Genomic DNA, 18,912 nt, shown 5'->3' with positions numbered 1-18,912 from the left:
AAAAAAGTTTTGTTTTTTTGTCATTAAAGTGCTATCTAAGTTTAAAAAAAGCAAGAGAATTTTAAAGTTTTATTGTTTACCTTGTGCTGCAACTTTTATTGTCCCTTGTTTGGTTTCTGGGGCTTTGCCAGGCTCTTAAAAAGAGAGAGAGAGAGAGAGAGAAATAAATTACCATGAAGTACTATTTCAGAAAGATATGTAACAAAAAAAAAAAAAAAATAGGAACAACTCCTAAAAAAGATAAACATAAAAATACTGCCCTCGGCACTCAGAATTTTTGTTAAGAAATGAACACAATTATTAGGAGAATTGCTGAGAATTAGACTTAACTGAGACAAAAATAATGGAATTAAATAAATGCATAACCTAAAGTTTCCCAAAACTGTTTTGTTTCACTGTTTACTGACCATGGGATACTTTGCATTTGTTTAGTACCTGAATTTGAAAATCTCAGAAATCTTTCTATATTATTTCTGTATGATTAGCCCTATTGAAATGCGTGGAGCATTTAGACATAAAGCGGCTCACTGAAAGTTACTAAAAAGCCCAGAACAACCAAATTCCAGTTCTAGACTTTGACTTAGGATGTCATTCCCTACACTGCTGTGGTGCCCAGTAACTATAAGCATGGCCCCGGGCAACAATATACGTTGTAGGAGAACGAGCAAGTTTCATTTTGAATCTTTCTTCCCTCTTATCTTAGGGTTTTTATTTTATTTTATTATTTTTGGCAGTTTTTTTCCTTTGTTCAGAATGTTCTTTTTAAAGAAAGAGGTTACCAAAAAAACACTTATACCATAAATATTTAACTACATTATTTAATTAATTAGCATAAAAAATAAAGGGGAAATAAAGATTACCAAAAGCAATGGATCATGTCACATTTCACTAAGTAATTGTTCATGATTGTCTTTACTAAGTTATCAATAACTGAATTATCATTTAACCACATGAAAAGGAAGATTTGGTCATTTACTTATTTAGATATTAATCTTTATTTGTTCATTCATCACATACTGACATACTCTTATGAGTATGTACTATGCTGGGTGTAAAGGTAGTAGCTGATATACACATACATTCAACCTCTCACTTAATAACCATCAAATGTTGACTACAGTCTAGTTAGAGTTATAAAATAACAAGATTGCGTGATAATAACTTGACCAAGAATCACAAGTAGAGAATCTATATTTTTTGGCCAAACAAAAGAGGTTTAATTTCTAATTCATGCTTTACTTCTTATTGGTGAGATAATTATTAATTTATATTATAATCATGATTATGAAAATGGTAATTTTTCATTCTGCTTTTATTTAAAAGAAATATTGTTTTGTATGTATGTTTGTCACATACATGGTTTACATTATTCCTATATTTATTTCTTAAGACAAAATACCTTTTCTAAAATTAAATTCAGAGTCCATTCTACCTATGATCTCTTTATTTTTTTCCCCCTGGGAGAAAAACTTCAGGCCAACTATCATGCTAGTGCTACCTCTGTCACATCTAGACTAGATGGCCTCAGACCAGAACTAATCAAGATTTACATACATATAGTGAATTCTTAGCTAATATATTTCTCAGTATTACTCTGCCCATAACTAACATTTAGTAGGTACTTAATAAATAATTGGTGAATGAAAAGATGAATGAAAGAAAGAAGGAATGCGTAGTAAAGATCATCACAAGTTACCTAGACTACCCAGGTGTTTTACTACTTAAAGGTCTCAACAAATCAAGAACTCTGGGAGTCATCCTCGATTAAAAAAAAATGAAAAACAAAGAGGGAGTTCCCATCATGATGGAGCAGAAACAAATTTGACTAGTATGCATTAGGATGAGGGTTTGATCCCTGCTTCGCTCAGTGGGTCGGAAATCTGGCAGTGTCACCGTAAGCTGTGGTGTGGTTTGCAGATGCAGCTAGTATCCTGTCTTGCTGTGGCTGTGGCATAGGCTGGCAGTTGTAGCTCCGATTCGACCCCTAGCCAAGAACTTCCATATACCATGAGTACGGCCCTGAAAAGCAAAAATAAAAAAGATTTTAAAAATTGCTGTCTGTAAAGTGCCTTAGTATTTTTATAGTTGGCTTTCCTACTATTTCTCTCTTTTTTAATGTCTTCTTAGATCACTGATCCTAAACCATCTGTCCACATTTAAAATTCTATTGATGAACCCATTATATCCAACTGTGAATCACGAAGAGCTTTTCTTAGGACCTTATTAGTAGCTTCTCCCCTTGGTCATTAGGTTCTTCTGTTAGTTGCTTTGTTTTTCTGTGGTCAAGGTTCAGCCCATAACCCTGAGTGTTCAGCACTCCCATTTGAGTATTCTGACAGGGTGACCGATTGGTCATCTCTCACAAGGCCACAACCTCACTAACCTGTGTCTGTTTGGCTGTGTGCACATTGAGTGGGCATGTTCAAGGACTCATACCCTATGGATTCTTCTTTCTCCTTTACCTTAGTTTCCTCCCTTCATTACCCTACAAAAAATAAAAATAATAAGCCTACCAATCCACTAATGTGCACTGATGCCTTAAAGACACTGTTCCAAGTAAAAAGTGTTAGGTTTAAAGTGGTAGTTCTCACTGGCCAATCATGCCATATACCACATGTGCCTATGCCAATCCAGGACCTGCTGTGTAGCAAAGAGAACACTCCTCAATATTTTGTGATAATCTATGTGGGAAAAGAATCTGAAAGAGAAAGGATGTGTGTACATGTATAACTGAATCACTTAGTTGTACAGCAGAAATGATCACAGCATTGTAAATCAACGATACTTCAATAAAACTTTAAAAAATGGAAAAAAAAAAGTGGTGGATCTACAGACAATGTCCACAGGCACAAGAATGATTGTAATGGAGCTAATTTTCAGGATCATATTATAAGATGTTGTTTGCCCCTCATATTCCATCATTTTTCTCTAACCTCAAGTTTTTAAATTAATTTGCATTAATTCACAAACTGTTCTGTGAACTCCATCTCAATGGATATTAATAGTTTTAAACAAAATGCTTTTCACAAGCCTGTTACATGCATCCACTCAACAACAATATCAGCTTCAGTCTACTGAGGATACTTGCAGAGGTGATCAGACTAGATATCTGCTTGGGTGCAGCATTTCACTTTTCAAAACGTCAAGACTTTAGAACCTGAGCAACTCTGAGACCATAAATGAGACCTTAAGAAGGCCAGACCAAAAGCTGCATAAGAGTGAAAACACATTAAATCCTTACAGACAATTTTTCATTACATAATTTTTCTCTTTTGATCACTGCCCACTGCAAACTAATCATTTACTAGGAAGAATTTCAAATACATACAAAATAAAAGTATAATCTCCATTCTCATTGGTGTTAGCGCTCATTCAACAATTATATCTGATTTCTTCTGTTATTACTCACTACTTCCACTACATGCATCCCAAATGAAAATTTTATTATATCAAATGATTTTATCTTTTTCCAAGTTTTTATTTGATCATTTTATGGCTATATTTTTGAAGTAAAATAGTTATTTAGATAAAAACATAGGGCAATAAGAAAATTCAACTGAAGTTTATAATAATTCTGAACTCCATAAATAATATTTTGGAACTGAAAATCAGAGACAGGATGGACCTAGATTTAAGTGTTAGTATAAGTCTCTTTGGAATGTTTCAGCAGGAAATTATCAGAATTGTTGGTATCTCTAGCTTCTGAAACATGTTGTATTTATATAAACAAATTGTCATGAATCAGATTAGCCAAATGTTTTAGTGTCTTCTGATTTCTTAGGCATGAAACAGCCTGATTTAACAAACCAAAAAGATGTTTTGAGTCTGCAATTATTTTAAGAAATCAATTTCTGCATATAGGTTTAAATACTAGTTTAACATAAACTTTTCATCTATAGGAATCTGTTTATATTCTGACTTCTTTTAATGTGAAGGTGAATCCATTGAAGTTTTACTTTTTTTTTTTTTTCTTTTTAGGGTCACACCTGTGGCATATGGAAGTTCCCAGGCTAGGGGTCCAATCGGAGCTGCAGCTGCCAGCCCACACCACAGCAAGAGCAACACCAGATCCAAGCCACATCTGCGACCTATACCACAGCTCACGGCAACACCAGATCCTTAATTCACTGAGGCAGGGGACAGGGATTGAACCCGTATCCTTCATGGATACTGGTCAGGTTCCTTACCATTGGGCCACAATGGGAACTCCTCCATTGAGTTTTCAAATTTAGGGTTCACATAACTTTAACAGCAACTGGATTGCTACACTGCAAGTCCAGTACTTGTCTTTGACTAATGGACAGCAGATGAACACTAATAGCATTGCAGAGAACCACACTTACATTTTAAATATTTTGTAAGCAATCTCCCAGTTTCCCCTCTCCAAGAAAATTACTGCATTTATATTTTTATTTTTCAAAGTAAGTTGAGGTAGATCGTCTGCTCTTTAAAAAGCAGCAGTGAACAATTCCTGCATAACACACAAGTCCATTCGCTTTACCAAATAATCAAAATAAATAAGAAAAATCCTCCTCCCCAAATGAAGGAAAGTGTCCATGACAGAGAAGAGAATCTCAAGAGGCCAGAGGCAGGAGAATGAGGACCAGCAGGTGGTAAAGTAGGTGATAGGTTCTGATGACATAGTCTTCACCCTGGCCATTTCTAAATACCCAGCCCAGGAGACTAGGCAGTATAGATTTCTATTTCAATATGCAATTATATTCTAATTACTCCCCTACACAGCTATACCTTTCAACTCATCTAGAGACTCCCTGAATCATTTGACTGTTATTTATGCAACTTCATAACCCTAGAACTTAGCAAAAACGCTGGGAAAAATTGTCTCTAACAAACATGTAAGAAATTGATTGCATAAGAAATTGAATTACAAAAATGACAAAAAGTCCAACTGACCAGTTTGGAATGAGACATTAAATTTAAGAAAGCTTTTCATTTTTAAGCTGACATAAAATTAATTCAAACTCTTACGTTTCATTGATCCTATATTATGCAGAGAGTGTTTTAATTTTAAATTTCAGAATTTGATTTTCTCTAGGAGATATTGTGACCCTGATTGCATTTGAGACTTTGCAGAATTTCACTATTTCGAACAAATTTCAAATTAATTTTTATGGATTATGAGATATAGGAATTGTGTTAAAGGTATGGCAAGAATAAAAATTTCTTTAGGACTCAAATCATGAATTAATCTTCTTTTATAAATTTTTTAAAGGGAAAGAGAAACATTTTTTAAAAGCTATCTGTTGTTAATTCTGCAATAGTACAAGGCCTTTAGACTGTTCTCGGGTGATAAACCTAAATATAGAAAAGTTGAATGACTTTTCCAGAAATCAGGAGAGAAATTAATATTTATTGGCTCAGCAACTAAACTAAGAACCAGCAATATCAAACCTCCTCGATCTTTTAAAAGTATACATCCTTTTTGAATAAGATACTAGAAGCTAATGACAAATCATTGTGCAATCCAATGAGCTGCTAAATCAAGCTCTAAATTATTGTTTTCTATTCTTATAAAATCTAGTTTTCTTTTTAGATTAGATACTCCCCAAATAGAGAAAGGTTAACAATTAAGCTAAAAGTTATTATATGCTTAAAAGCTCTTAAGCTAACTAAGCCTCCTGTGCTTGTAGCTCCAGGAAAGCATATTTCAGGGGTATTACTTCATTTCAGTATGATAATTACCCTATTGAGATGAAATTAATCATGAAGCAGCCTTCGGCCATCCTGTCTGACCAAGGGGACTGAAGCCTGAAAAGAGGGTCTATTTGCTGCCAGATATGCAAATTGCAAAAGGTGCACAATGCAGAAATATGAATAATTTATCAAAATAATCTGTTATTGCTAGAGGTTAAAAATCTAAATAAGCTGGCAGTATCGTTTACAATAGGTACCATAATTTAGCTAGACTATTTTTTCCAGAAAATCCTCATCTGATTGAGCAATGTATTTTGCTTTAGAATCTAAATAGCCTATAACTTAGTATCACAGCATTATAGCATTATTTAATTCAGGAAAAAAAAATGATTATTCAAGGTTTGCTAAAATATTCTCTCTGTTTTTTCTTCAACTTTAGAAACACAGACTATATTTTCCATAAGAACTATGCTAAGTACGTCTTAATTTGAAAAAACTAATTTTCATGTTTAATTAAATATGAGTCAAATTCTACCTACAGTTTTTATATGTGGAATCAGATTTTTCCTATATTATTTGAAGAGAACTAAGCTTAGGGGAAAAAAGACACTGGGAAACATCAGTGAGAATGTTCATGATTAGAGTAATATGCATTTCCCCCTTGCGGATAGGATGTGTAAGAATGGCAGGTTTCTTAAACATTTAACAATTTAGAATTTAGACTTGAAGGCCAAGTTATAGATTTATTTCAATAATTAAAAGAAGGAAAGGTTATAAATTAGGCATAGATCATGTGGCCTTTCACTTTAAGAAATATTTGACATGTTGGGGGGAAGGCTGGTTCCATTCAGATTAAGAAAAAGCCTTCTGCCACACAGCTAATAAACAGTGGAATGTGATACCATGGGAAGATGTGAGGTCCCATTCCTGGGGATGCCAGAGAGATATCTGTTTTAGAGGGCTCCTCCATGTGTCTGCTTTGAGCAAAGAGGCAGCCCCAGATGACTGATCACTCCAGGTCCTCTTCTACTTCTATAACACCTTTCTAAAATCAGTGACTAGGAATAAAGATAGAAGGATTTGAAAAAATTACCCATATTATGTTTTGATGGCAAATTTCTTGATTATTTATCTATTTTTATTATTGAGGCTTACCTTGATAGTCCTCCCTTACTATATAAAAGTTATCCCTTTTTCTTTGATATTTTAAAAACAAATATTTTGACCACAAAACTAAACTGCTTCTCTTAGGAGAAACATACACTTCCTAGAATAATTAGAACTCAAGTAAAAATTTGACTATTTTATTGAAATAAATGTTATAACTCGGAAAAATTGCATTCCTAATATGAGTGATTTATTTCCTTAGTTAAGATTGATTTCGCTCTTTAAACAAAATAAAATTTTTAAAGAGTTAAGTTTATTTGAGAAAACAAGTGACTTTATTATGTATTTTATTATATATACATGTATTAAGAAAATAAAATTTCTGACTGTTCAGCCATATTTCCAAGGTAAAATTTCAGTCTTAAAAACTGAGTAAGAAGCTCCCCCAGTGGCTTAGCAGTTTACAAACCTGACTAGTATCCATGCCAATGCAGGTTCGATTCCTGGCCTTGCTCAGTGGTTTAAGGATCTGGTGTTGCCCTGAGGTGTGTGTGGTTTAGGTCGCAGACATGGCCTGGATCCTGCATTGCTGTGGCTGTGGTGTAGCTGTTCAGACCCCTAGCCTGGGAACCTCCCTAGCCTGAGAACCTCCATAGGCCACCGGCGCAGCCCTAAAAAGACCAAAAAAAAAAAAAAAAATTGAGTACTGTACTATCGGTAGGTGCCCTAACTCACAATTTATACATAGAATGAGAAGTGGTTCCTTCATTGAATGATATCATAGAGTAGCAATGATCTAAATTCGGCCCTTAAATTCCACCAGCCCCTATTGTTCTACCATTAGTAAATAGTGTCTGGGAATATTACCATTCTGTTTTTCACTTTTCTAGGAAATAAAAAACACACATACCCCTTTTATCCCATTACCCAATTTGGGAATGTTATAAACAAACAGGACTGTTTAGTGTAAATGTAACAGTATAAAAAAGTAAAAAAAAAAATAATAAGGATAGTGGAAAGAAAAACTGAGAGCAAAGACTAGCTTTTTCTTCAGTCTTTAACACAATTCTTGGCACTAAGAAGGCATTTAGTCAATGTTTTTGCATGAATATATGAATAATGATTAGGAGACAAGGTGTTTTAAAAAGTCATTGTTATATGCCTGAAATTTTAAACCAAATGAATAGTAATTATCCTCACAAAACTGCTCAGACTCACTGAGGGTTTTTTCCCCCCTACAATACTGTAGATGTCAAAATCTGAAGATGTTACAATCAACTTCAGAGAAAATCTGCATTTCTTGTAAAAATGGCAAGGTTTATAAAATGCAGATGTATTACACTGGAAAATAAGCATGATTTCCAAAATGAAGGAATCCTTAACAGACAGTCCTAAATCAAGCAATCTGAAGAAGAATTCAGAGGTATGTTTTCAATGAAACACTTTCTGCTAAACTTTGTCCTCAGGCTAAACACAGAGTTTAGGGCTGAACAACTCCCAACTAGATATTATATGAGAAAATACTTCTCCAAGCAATTACTGAGTTTCATCATTCATTCTTGCTTCAGTATTTATTGCATGAATGTTTACCTGGGGCATATCATAATATTACCTAAGTATAAGGACTAGTTCCACCCACAGTCTGGTTAGGGACACCACATGCTAGATACAGAGTACAGTAATCTGAGTTTTGAATATCGGCAACTTTTTAGGAGGCAAGAAAGGCTGGGGGCAGGCCCTAGACAACTTTCTGTGATACCCACTTCAAAGAGGAGAAGTGGTCTCCTCTTTGAAGTGGATGACTCCAAAACCAAAGCAAAGTCAGGTACTTGAATTAAAAAAAGGAAAAACCAATTGTCCGGCTCTGCACCACATCTGTGCTTAGGGGCTTAAGGTGGGCAGAGACTAAATTAAATCGAGGTGGTGGAGAGTGTAAGTCATTTATGTGACAGGTGTGGTAAAGGGCACTTGAGAGAGAAAAGGATAAAGAGAAAAAACGACTAGAGGGAAGAAATGAAGAAAATGTAAATACAAGCAGAAAATGGTGATATAAAAGATGATAGTTGAGGGAAAAATGGGGAAAGATATTTGATATTCAATTTATTATTGAAAGGACTCAGGTTTTCTGATGCATAAAACTGTATTATTAAACATTTTATGTAGGGATGCTAATATATCAAGAAAAGGTATGTAGGGCAATCTTTTTTTCTCAAACTAAAGAGGACCATTTGGCAAATAGTTAATGGATCTTAGACAAAGACAGAAAGCAATATTTGATTATTTCCTTCTACCTGATATCAAGATTTCAATCTTCTCTTTGGGTCTTTACTAACATTCATGAAGAACAAGATAGTTCGATGAAGTGAAATCTAATTTTTGAAGCTAAGTACTATGGTAGGTGCCACATGTTTGAGATTTTAAGTAGAGCATGTAATTAATTATTTGTTTAAACACGAGGGTGCTTTTATTTGCTGTTTATTATCTCTGGGATGTGTGGGAAAATATGAACTACACATTTAAGATGAAATGTCACTAAATGAGTAATAAACAAGTCATAATTTATTCCTAATTTTAGAAACTGTGGATTTATTGTACTGTGTGATGATCTGTTCTTTAGCACACTTTGTGTCCAAGCCCTAAGAGTTCAAATGCTTTAACTGTCAGTGCACACATGATTGATCTAGAGAAATAAATGGGCTTCACAATGTTGTCCTCCCTAGAAGGATATTTCACCACTTCGTGCTCTCCTTTCCATCAATGTTAAAGGGAATTATGTACACCTCTCAGGAACAGTAGTCCCCAATGTCAAGCATGCAGATTTAAATTTGAATTGATATTTAACAGGAAACCTTAGAGGGTCTCTTAACAGCAAAATGACAAGTCGAGGTTACTGAAGATTGACATTGCTCTGGAGCCCACATTTTCACATATTGCAGCAAATGCACTGCCTTCCCTGGAGACTATCCAATGAAGCATAATGGGTTACTTTAGCAGCCGGTCTCTACCTTTGAATATTCAATATCCATGCTTATATGCACAAATAAGGGAGTTAATATTCAATTACTGGAGCAGTGTGCACAAAAGCATTTGAGAGCAAGTGAGTGAGTGCTAGTATAGGAAAACACTTTCCCACACACTTTGGTAAAAGGCAGGTATTAATCTTCTTCTAACAAATGACTGAACTGAAATCCACTTTCAGAGCTACAAAGCTTCTAAGTAGCCCAACCCCGGCATCTCAGATGGTCTGGATTCCAAATGACCCATTTAAAGGCAGTGTAAATTTTATAATTATGATACTGTATATTATCTAAGTTCAGAAATCAAAGAAGAGTTTGAAAAATCTATGTTAATAATGCAATTATGATTGACTCTGTGGACCATGAAACACTGAGAACTTTAACACTGATAAGAAATCTCAAAAGCAAACGGAATGAGTTCCTATAATATATAATCGGCTGGAGGGAGGAGGCCAAAAGTAAGGATGCAGTAGAGATCACCAGACCAAAGACTTCGTAAATAATCAGATATCTCTCAAACAAGCTCACATGGTGATGGGAAATTTTAGAAGTTGATTTAATTAAAAAAAAAAAAAAAACAAAAACAAAAACGGATATCCATGACAGACAAATTGCTGCAAAGCATTATCAAAGGAACGTTGAACATTCCACCAAAGGCCTCATACTGATTGCGATCCTCACATGTATCTAACCCAAGATTTCAAGTGCTATAACAAGATAATACTCATTAGATGACTAATACTAAGAAGGATGTTCTATCTCTTGAATATTAAGCAGAAACTTAGTGGTGCCCCACCTCAGTATTTTGTGCTGAAATGTTTAAAATACTAATTTGTATGGATATATGCCTAAGAGTGGGATTGCTGGGTCTTATGGTAGTTCTATATTTAATTTTCTGAGGTACCTTCATACCGTTTTCCATAGTGGTTGTACCAATTTACATTCCCACCAACAGTGTAGATGGGTATCCTTTTCTCCACACCTTCTCCAGCATTTGTTATTTGACTCGTTAATGATGGCCATTCTGACTGGTATGGGGTAGTACCTCATAGTAGTTTTGATTTGCATTTCTCTAATAATCACTGATGTTGAGCATTTTTTCATGTGCTTATTGGCCACCTGTATATCTTCTTTGGAGAAATGTCTATTTAGGTTTTCTGCCCATTTTTCAATTGGATTGTTGGTTTTTTTGCTGTTGAGTTGTATGAGTTGTTTCTGTATTTTGATATTAAGCTCTTGTCAGTTGCATTGTTTGAAACTATTTTCTTCCATTCCACAGGCTGTCTTTTGGGGGTTTTATGGATTCCTTTGCTGAGAAAAAGCTTGTCACTTTGATTAGATCCCATTGGTTTACTTACGTTTTCATTGAAACACTATTCACAATAGCCAAGACATGGAAACAACCTAAATGTCCATTGACAGAAGATGACTGGATTAAGAAGATGCGGTATATATACACAATGGAATACTACTCGGTCATAGAAAAGAACAAAATAATGCCATTTGCAGAAACATGGATGGAACTAGAGACTTTCATACTAAGCGAAGTAAGTCAGAAAGAGAAAGACAAATACCATATGATATCACTTATTTCTGGAATCTAATATACAGCACAAATGAAACTTTCCACAGAAAAGACTAATGGACTTGGAGAACAGATTTGTGGTTGCAAAGGGGGAGGGGGAGGAAGTGGGATGGACTTGGAGTCTAGGGTTAATAGATGCAAATTATTGCTTTTTTAGTGGATGAGCAATGAGATCCTGCTGTATAGCACAGGGAACTATATCCAGTCACTTGCGATGGAAGTTAAGTGAGAACAAGAACATATACGTATGTGTGTGTGTTTGTGTGTGTGTGACTGGGTCACTTTGCCGTACAGTAGAAATTGACAGAACACTGTAAACCAACTATAATGGAAAAAAGAAAAAGAAAAAAGAAAAAATACTAATTTATCAGAGTTCCTGTCATGGCACAGTGGAAATGAATCCAATCAGGAACTATGAGGTTATGGGTTTGATCCCTGGCCTTGCTTAGTGGGTTAAGAATCCACCATTGCCATGACTGTGGCGTAGGCCAGCAGCTGTAGCTCTAATTAGACCCCTAGCCTGGGAACCTCCATATGCTGTGGGTATGACCCTAAAAATCACACACAAAAAAATACTAATTTATCTTGAGACCATACTTGATCCTCTACAGCAATCCTTGGAATATATGTCTACTCAACTTTCTAAAAATTCTATTGGTTTCTCATCCTTCATTCATTGAATTTATTTATCCTTCATTTATTGAATTTTCTAGAAAATCAGATAAACACAAATGTACAGATTAAATTTTTAAACAGAATTTTTTTAAAACCAAGTATAAACCAAAAATAATGGAAGACCAAAAAAATCAAAACATGAATATTCTGCATATTCAACAAAAATGGATCTCACAGACATAAAGATTATATAACACATTAAGTTCTATAAAGTACTCACCAACATACTGAAAAGCTTACTCTAAACTATTCTGTCTTTGAATAAAATTTAAAATTTGTATGCATCAATAGAATTTCCAAAGTCCTCTGCATAAATTATTTCCCTTGATCTGTGGCATAACTCTATCAGATCTGCAGGAAGGCCTAGGCTAAGTCATAAGTATTCTGATTCCTGGTCCAGCAATATTTCCGATATAGAAAGCCCTATCAAAATAATATCATTTTTTTCTTACAGTATTAAACTATAAATATTAATATAAGTTTAAAAAGTTATACTATGTATGTTATACATTTTGTTTCATAGTATGTAAATGAGAGCATATGTAATGAGAGTACATATATAATTTCTAAAGATGTGTGCTATGAATCATTTTGATAGCCATATATAAATATAGGCAAATATTATAACACAACTACTCTGGGTTTAAAAAATAATAATAAAATGACAATACTAACAGCTAATTTCTATGTAGTAATTTATAGAAAACCCTATGTTGTTTTACTTAAATGAGAAAGAAATGCATTATTTCATAAAACAAGAAGGGTCCAGGCTGCCCTTTAATTACTTATCTTGTTGGGCATAGAAGTAGAATTAATTTTTCAGAATCATGATAAATTGGTGTATTGTAATAAAAGATGATTATAAACAAAAAAAATGACATTTTTAGAGGAGAAATACATACATTGCCAAATACTCTAAGTATCTAAACTATCAACCCATGTAAAAATATTAAAAATATTAAAATACTGGCAATACCAAAAATAAAAGAATAAAATCTAGTTCTACTCATTTTTTAGTTAACTTTGGATTTATAAATGATTTACTTTTAGTGAGTTTGGTTGCCTTTACATGAATTTAATCTTTGAATTCTCAGAATTTTTTAAATTTCTTTTTCTTTTTCTTTTGTTGGTTATTTATTTATTTATTTATTTATTCATTTATTTATTTATTTATTTTGCTTTTTAGGGCCACACTCATGGCATATGGAGGTTCCCAGGCTAGGGGCCTAATTGGAGCTACAGCTGCCAGCCTACCCCACAGTCATGGCAATGCCAGATCCGAGCCACGTCTGCAACCTACTTAACGGCAACACTGGATCCTTAACCCAATAAGCAAGGCCAGGGATCAAACCCGCAACCTCATGGTACCTAGTCAGATTAATTTCCACTGAACCTCAACAGGAACTCCAGAATTTTTCTTTTTAATAATTTAAAATCTATAACGTATTTTATAATTTTGGAATCGGATCATTAGAAAAAAGTTTTGAGGTCTGGATTTTGTTATATGTTAGAATATTGTCAAAAGAGTGGATCAAGTTTATTTTGTCGAAGAAAAATCATTTCATGTAATTGCTATTCAGTGTTATAAAACACTGTCTTAGTTAAAAGGAACTTGCTGTGCTCAAAAACAGGAAGAGAATCTTTCAGTCTCTCCTGAGATGTAACACTTCAGAAATATCTGAAAACAGAGCATGAGTTTCTCTTGTGTATTGCTAAGGACAATGGTATCTTTGAATTTAATAAATAGCAAATAACAAAGAAATGCATAGAACACAGCATGCTATGCACACAAATGTTCATAAGCTGTCCTACAACTGGGACCATATAGCTGATTTTATAGTTGATTTTAAATTACAATCTTAAAGAAGCAGTTTAGATATGAAACAGATCTAAAGATAGAAATACATATATTTGATGTTTGGAGAATTTAAACTGTGGCATTCCCAATCTAATTCAAACAGGCATTGACACTTTTCTAAAAATTAAATCTCATGATGGTTTGCCATGGTAGTTAACTCCTACATTCCTGATTACTCCAAAAGTTAAAATTTGTATATTCCTTTATACAAAAAAGACAAAACGAAATAAAAATAGCATATATTTATTTGAGTTACATGAAAAATTTATATTAAGAATTTCAGTACTAGGGTTATTTAGTTAACTTGATAACTTGTCAGTGGCAAAACTCATCTTTGGTGTGCAAGTCTAATATTTATATACTGTACATATGAATATGAACTATAACTGATAGTATTTTGAAAAAAAATCCAAACAAAGGTATTTGATACTTATGATTGAAAACAGTGAATAGGAGTTCCCATTGTGGCTCAGTGGTTAATGAATCTGACTAGGAACCATAAGGTTGTGGGTTCGATCCCTGGCCTTGCTCAGTGGTTAAGGATCCAGCATTGCTGTGAGCTGTGGTGTAGGTCGCAGACACGGCTCGGATCCCAATCCCACGTTTCTGTGGCTCTGGTGTAGGCCGGCGGCTACAGCTCTGATTGGACCCCTAGCCTGGGACCCTCCATATACTGTGGGTGCAGCCTTTGAAAAGACAAAAACAAAAAGAAAAAAGTAAAAGTGAATATGTCTCAGTTCTGAATCAAAGAAATTGAAGCCTGGGGTCAATACCCATTAACACTACTCCGGATATTACTAGTACTACTAGTATCAATACGACATGTTCAGAAATGTGTGGGTGGACACATTCCTGTTGTTTTACTTCAACACATTAGAAAAAAATGGGCAATGGTATACCATTGTTAATTCTAGGATAACTTTCTTCTCTGACTCCAGGCAGAAACTTACAAAGTCCTATTTACTGAGAACAAGCGTGAATATACTTATATAAAATAATAATATATTTTAATTTCCCTTTCTAGTTTCTTTATCTCGTTGGGAAGTGAAAAAAGCCTTTCTTTTATCAAAATAGCAAAATTTGGAATTGTGAGGTTAATCTAAAGAGTCTTGGGGACAGGTAAAATGTTTCCGAATTATCTGCTAACATATAATTTAAAGAAACAAAACTGAAAATATTATTTTTTTGTTTTATAACTTAAATGAGGAATTTCTAAATGTAAGTTTACAGATAACAGTACATCTTTAAATTTTTTATGTATTTTAAATATGATATATATTAAATATATAGAGAAGGGCATAGTGTTCTTTCATTACAAAAATGTTTTACATTAATGGCACATAACTTTTTATATACAACTAAATAATAATCAAGTTGAGTCACGCAAAAATACAGCTTTAATTAAAGAGATAATCACATCAAAACTGATATATTACATGATCTGCAATAAATATATTTTCACTTTTTTCCTAGGGTAAAAGAGGTGACTTATAGATCTATCAATTTATTGATTTGGGTCACCAATTAAATTGACTTGATTATTGTTTTAGTCAATATTTAGACATTATTCCTTTCCTTAATGTTTTACATTATTACCTGTTTTGTAAACAGGATCAAACTTCTGCATAACTAACATATATTCTGTATTTGTGTATCTTAATGAATGAGATATCAGAGGTACATTTTTAAAAACAGACTTACATGAGAAACTGAATATGAATATTAAGTAATCAGAGCAGACGGGTTCATTTCAAAAATAATTCACCCATCAGAGGAGATACTATATTTAATGGAATGAAAGAGCCCTTATGATATACACCATATTATATATAGACTATGAAACTCCTGAGTATTGAATTCAAGGTTTTGGAAAATCATATTTTCTACTGAACAAAAATTAACTGAAAAACTATTCACTATTGTAAGTGAAATCTTCACTGGGAAGATGAAAACATTTGTCTGGGATTATCACTAGGCTGCACACTAAGAGACAGAGAGAGAGAATGGTGATATTTCTCCTTTACCTTAAATAATGTTGGAGAGCTTCAGAAATCTTGGTATATGTCCCCTAAAATGGGGACGGAGGGGATAGAGTTTCTTGCATTTGTTTCTGTCTCACACCTGGTGAAGTCTAAGATAAGAAGTTGTCCATAGCAGCAAAGCAAAATGGTAGTAATCAGAGCAGGTTAAGGAAACTGAAGGTGCTTAAGCAGCTGGCTAGAAGAGGCCTCCCACCTTCATGGAACAACAGTCTGCTTGCTCCAGTACAAGGATTTCACTGCACTAGAGTCCAAAACAGTTCCTCGTAAGAGAAGGAATTAATCAGTTTTGACCTCCAGGACAGAGCCAGTTGAGCAGATTGCGTCCCTCAGCCCTGCTCCCTCTGTTTTGTTCTTACCCTGGAAAGGAGAAGGGCTGGGTGTTGTGACAATCCACTGCCTGAGAACAGAGTAAGGAGAAGGGACAGGAGCCCTGGGCAGACTGTCAAGCTCAGGAAAAGCTCAAGCTGAGTTATGGGAAAATTTTTAAATTTTTTTGGAATGCATGTTGAGAGCTTTGATATTATACTTGATTTGCAGGTTTTAAATACTTGGTAGGAGAAAGACCATGGTTTTATTATCTGAGCATGATCAGGAACAATAGAGGATCTTTTCCTGATTTCATCCAAGGAGCAGAGAAAAACAAGTCTAGAGAGAGAGGACTGAGGTGGTAGCCACTGAAAGAACAGAGTTGCTTTCTTATTACACCCAATTGAACAGCATGTTTAGTAACTCCTGACATACAGCGCTAGGGCTCTCCACCATGCCCTTATTTGTGTTTGTCTACTTTTCATCTTCACATCCAACTACTCTTTCTCATCCAACCTCAAATACCATCATTTCCTGGAGACATCCCTGATCCCCAAGTCCAAGTCCTCTCTCCTTCCTTTGAGTTTGCATGGCACTCCACCAGGACTTTTCTTAAGGTATCTATACTTTTTAACCCATGCTTTTTTTTGTTCACATATGTTTCTATCTCTCCCCCTAATCTACGTATGCCTTGAGGACAGACTTTTCAAACACATCATTTTTCTTCCTTCATGCTATCCCTATCCCTTCTCTATGGATATGCATAATACCTCCCCCCAATATAAATGAATTAAAACAATAAGTCTGCTGAATAAAAATATTATTTTAAAGGATGAAAGAACATAGGAGAAGCATGGTGAAATATTCATTCTTTGGCAAAAATAAATCTTAAGGAGGGTAAAAGTAAGACTGCTGCCTTTCATATTATATCATTCAAAATTGCTATACATCTTGAAAAATATAGCAATAAAACACTTTTTGTAAAAAGAAATTATTTTCTCCACAAAGACTTCAACATCAGAAATCAGTTATGAAGCCACAATATTGTATCACATAGGGGTTAATAACATAAGCCCCAGAGGCACATAGCCTGGTTTCAAATCCCATCCCAACCAATCTTTAATTGTGTGACATTGGGAAAAAATTCAAGAGCTCTTTTGATTGGTTTCCTCATCTTTAAAATGTATTAACAACGGTACCTGATTTCATACTGTTAAGACATGAGTTAGTACTTGGGAAATGCTCAGAAGACACCATGGTAGATAGTCAGTGTTTAATACTCATGTGCTCTGTGCTCTTCATATGGTTCATCACAACACCGTATGCACAATATTCAACATCAAAGTTTCTGAATTTAATTGAGCATCTCAGTATGTATAATACTAATTAAGCACTTGAATAAGAAATTATATTTTATAGCCTCTAATATAAAGAGGGACACTCCCATCTATTTCTTCGAGAAGTAACAATACTCATCAGTTATTTTGCGACCTATCTATATACATTAATTTCCATACTTTACAATTTCAGAAGTAGCCACCTACACTCCTTGTTTGAATTTACATGGCAGAACACATTTTAAGAGTAATATTCTCTGATGAGCCAAGTAATTTTACAGTTAATTTATACTTGAGAGCCACAGAATACTAGTTCTGACAGACGTTCTTTGCCACAGAGTTCAAGGTCAAAGAACTCTGGAAAGCATGTAGACAAGGATTTAAAATGGCTTAACATACTCCACACTGAAATTCTTCAGTACAGAAACCAATTTAAGCTAACTCATTGTTTCCTAAACATACTTGATGATAGGTAGAACTCTTCTCTAATATCCATTAGTGAACATTAGTGAGGAATGGATGTCAGTAACGATACTCCTGGAAATAAAAAGAATAAATATTTACTTGCTTCTAACACTAATGATGTCACTGATACTATATAGTCACTTAGGTATTTATTCAATAATGTTTATTGAGTATCCATAGCTCCCCGTACCTGTGTAGAATATTTACAATTTATAAGGCTCTTTAATATATATTCTTCATTTCAGCCAACAAGATGGATGATAGTCAGCAATTCAGCTTTCATAGACCCTCAAAAGCAATGTGGATTGGTGAAAAGAACATAAATATTGTACTCAAAAAGGTCAAGCTGAGAATCCCAGCTTTGCCACTTAGTATTTTATATCCTTGAGCATGCCTAGGTTTTCAAAGGCTCATATTGCTGTGAGGATTAAATGAGGTGACATGTAAAGTACTGAGCACAATCTTTTAAACATTATAGACACATGCAAATGTATGCTTTATTCCTAGTCCCTTTTGAATGCCAGCTGAGAAACAAAATCTTCTAGTTATGGGTAGTATTTACCAATGCTCCTTAATTTTGAGGATGATATTCATTTTACATTGTAGCTAGCTATCAGTTAAAATAAAGTTATTTTAAGAAAACATTCTGGCATGGACTATATTTATTTTCAAAATTGCTGTTTTTGTTTTTGTTTTTCTTGGCAAGTTTTATTGTGAGTTTTCTAATTATGAAGCAAAATTTCTTTTCTCCACCATGCTTTATGTGATAGTATTTAAAATTGATGTGCATTATTATGTCAAAAACCTGATCTATTAAAGAAGTAATTAGCCTTTCAAACAAACAAACAATAACAAAAAAAACAAG

At 34.1% G+C, this 18,912-nt stretch overlaps 1 protein-coding gene across 2 annotated transcripts in view; it reads right to left on the bottom strand.

The window, feature by feature from the left end:
• Positions 1–18,912, bottom strand: part of TRDN (triadin) — a 386,702-nt gene that overhangs the window by 157,045 nt on the left and 210,745 nt on the right. For both annotated transcript variants that reach the window (XM_021088731.1, XM_021088725.1), the window contains exon 13: positions 81–134. In XM_021088731.1, coding sequence (XP_020944390.1) covers positions 81–134 — 54 coding nt within the window. The remainder of the gene's footprint in view (positions 1–80; positions 135–18,912) is intronic.

This window comes from Sus scrofa, chromosome 1 (genome assembly GCF_000003025.6).
Source record: "Sus scrofa isolate TJ Tabasco breed Duroc chromosome 1, Sscrofa11.1, whole genome shotgun sequence".
In the NCBI taxonomy this organism is placed as follows: domain Eukaryota; kingdom Metazoa; phylum Chordata; class Mammalia; order Artiodactyla; family Suidae; genus Sus; species Sus scrofa.
Note: the sequence above shows the minus strand (reverse complement) of the source record. Positions and strands in the feature narration are given on the sequence as shown.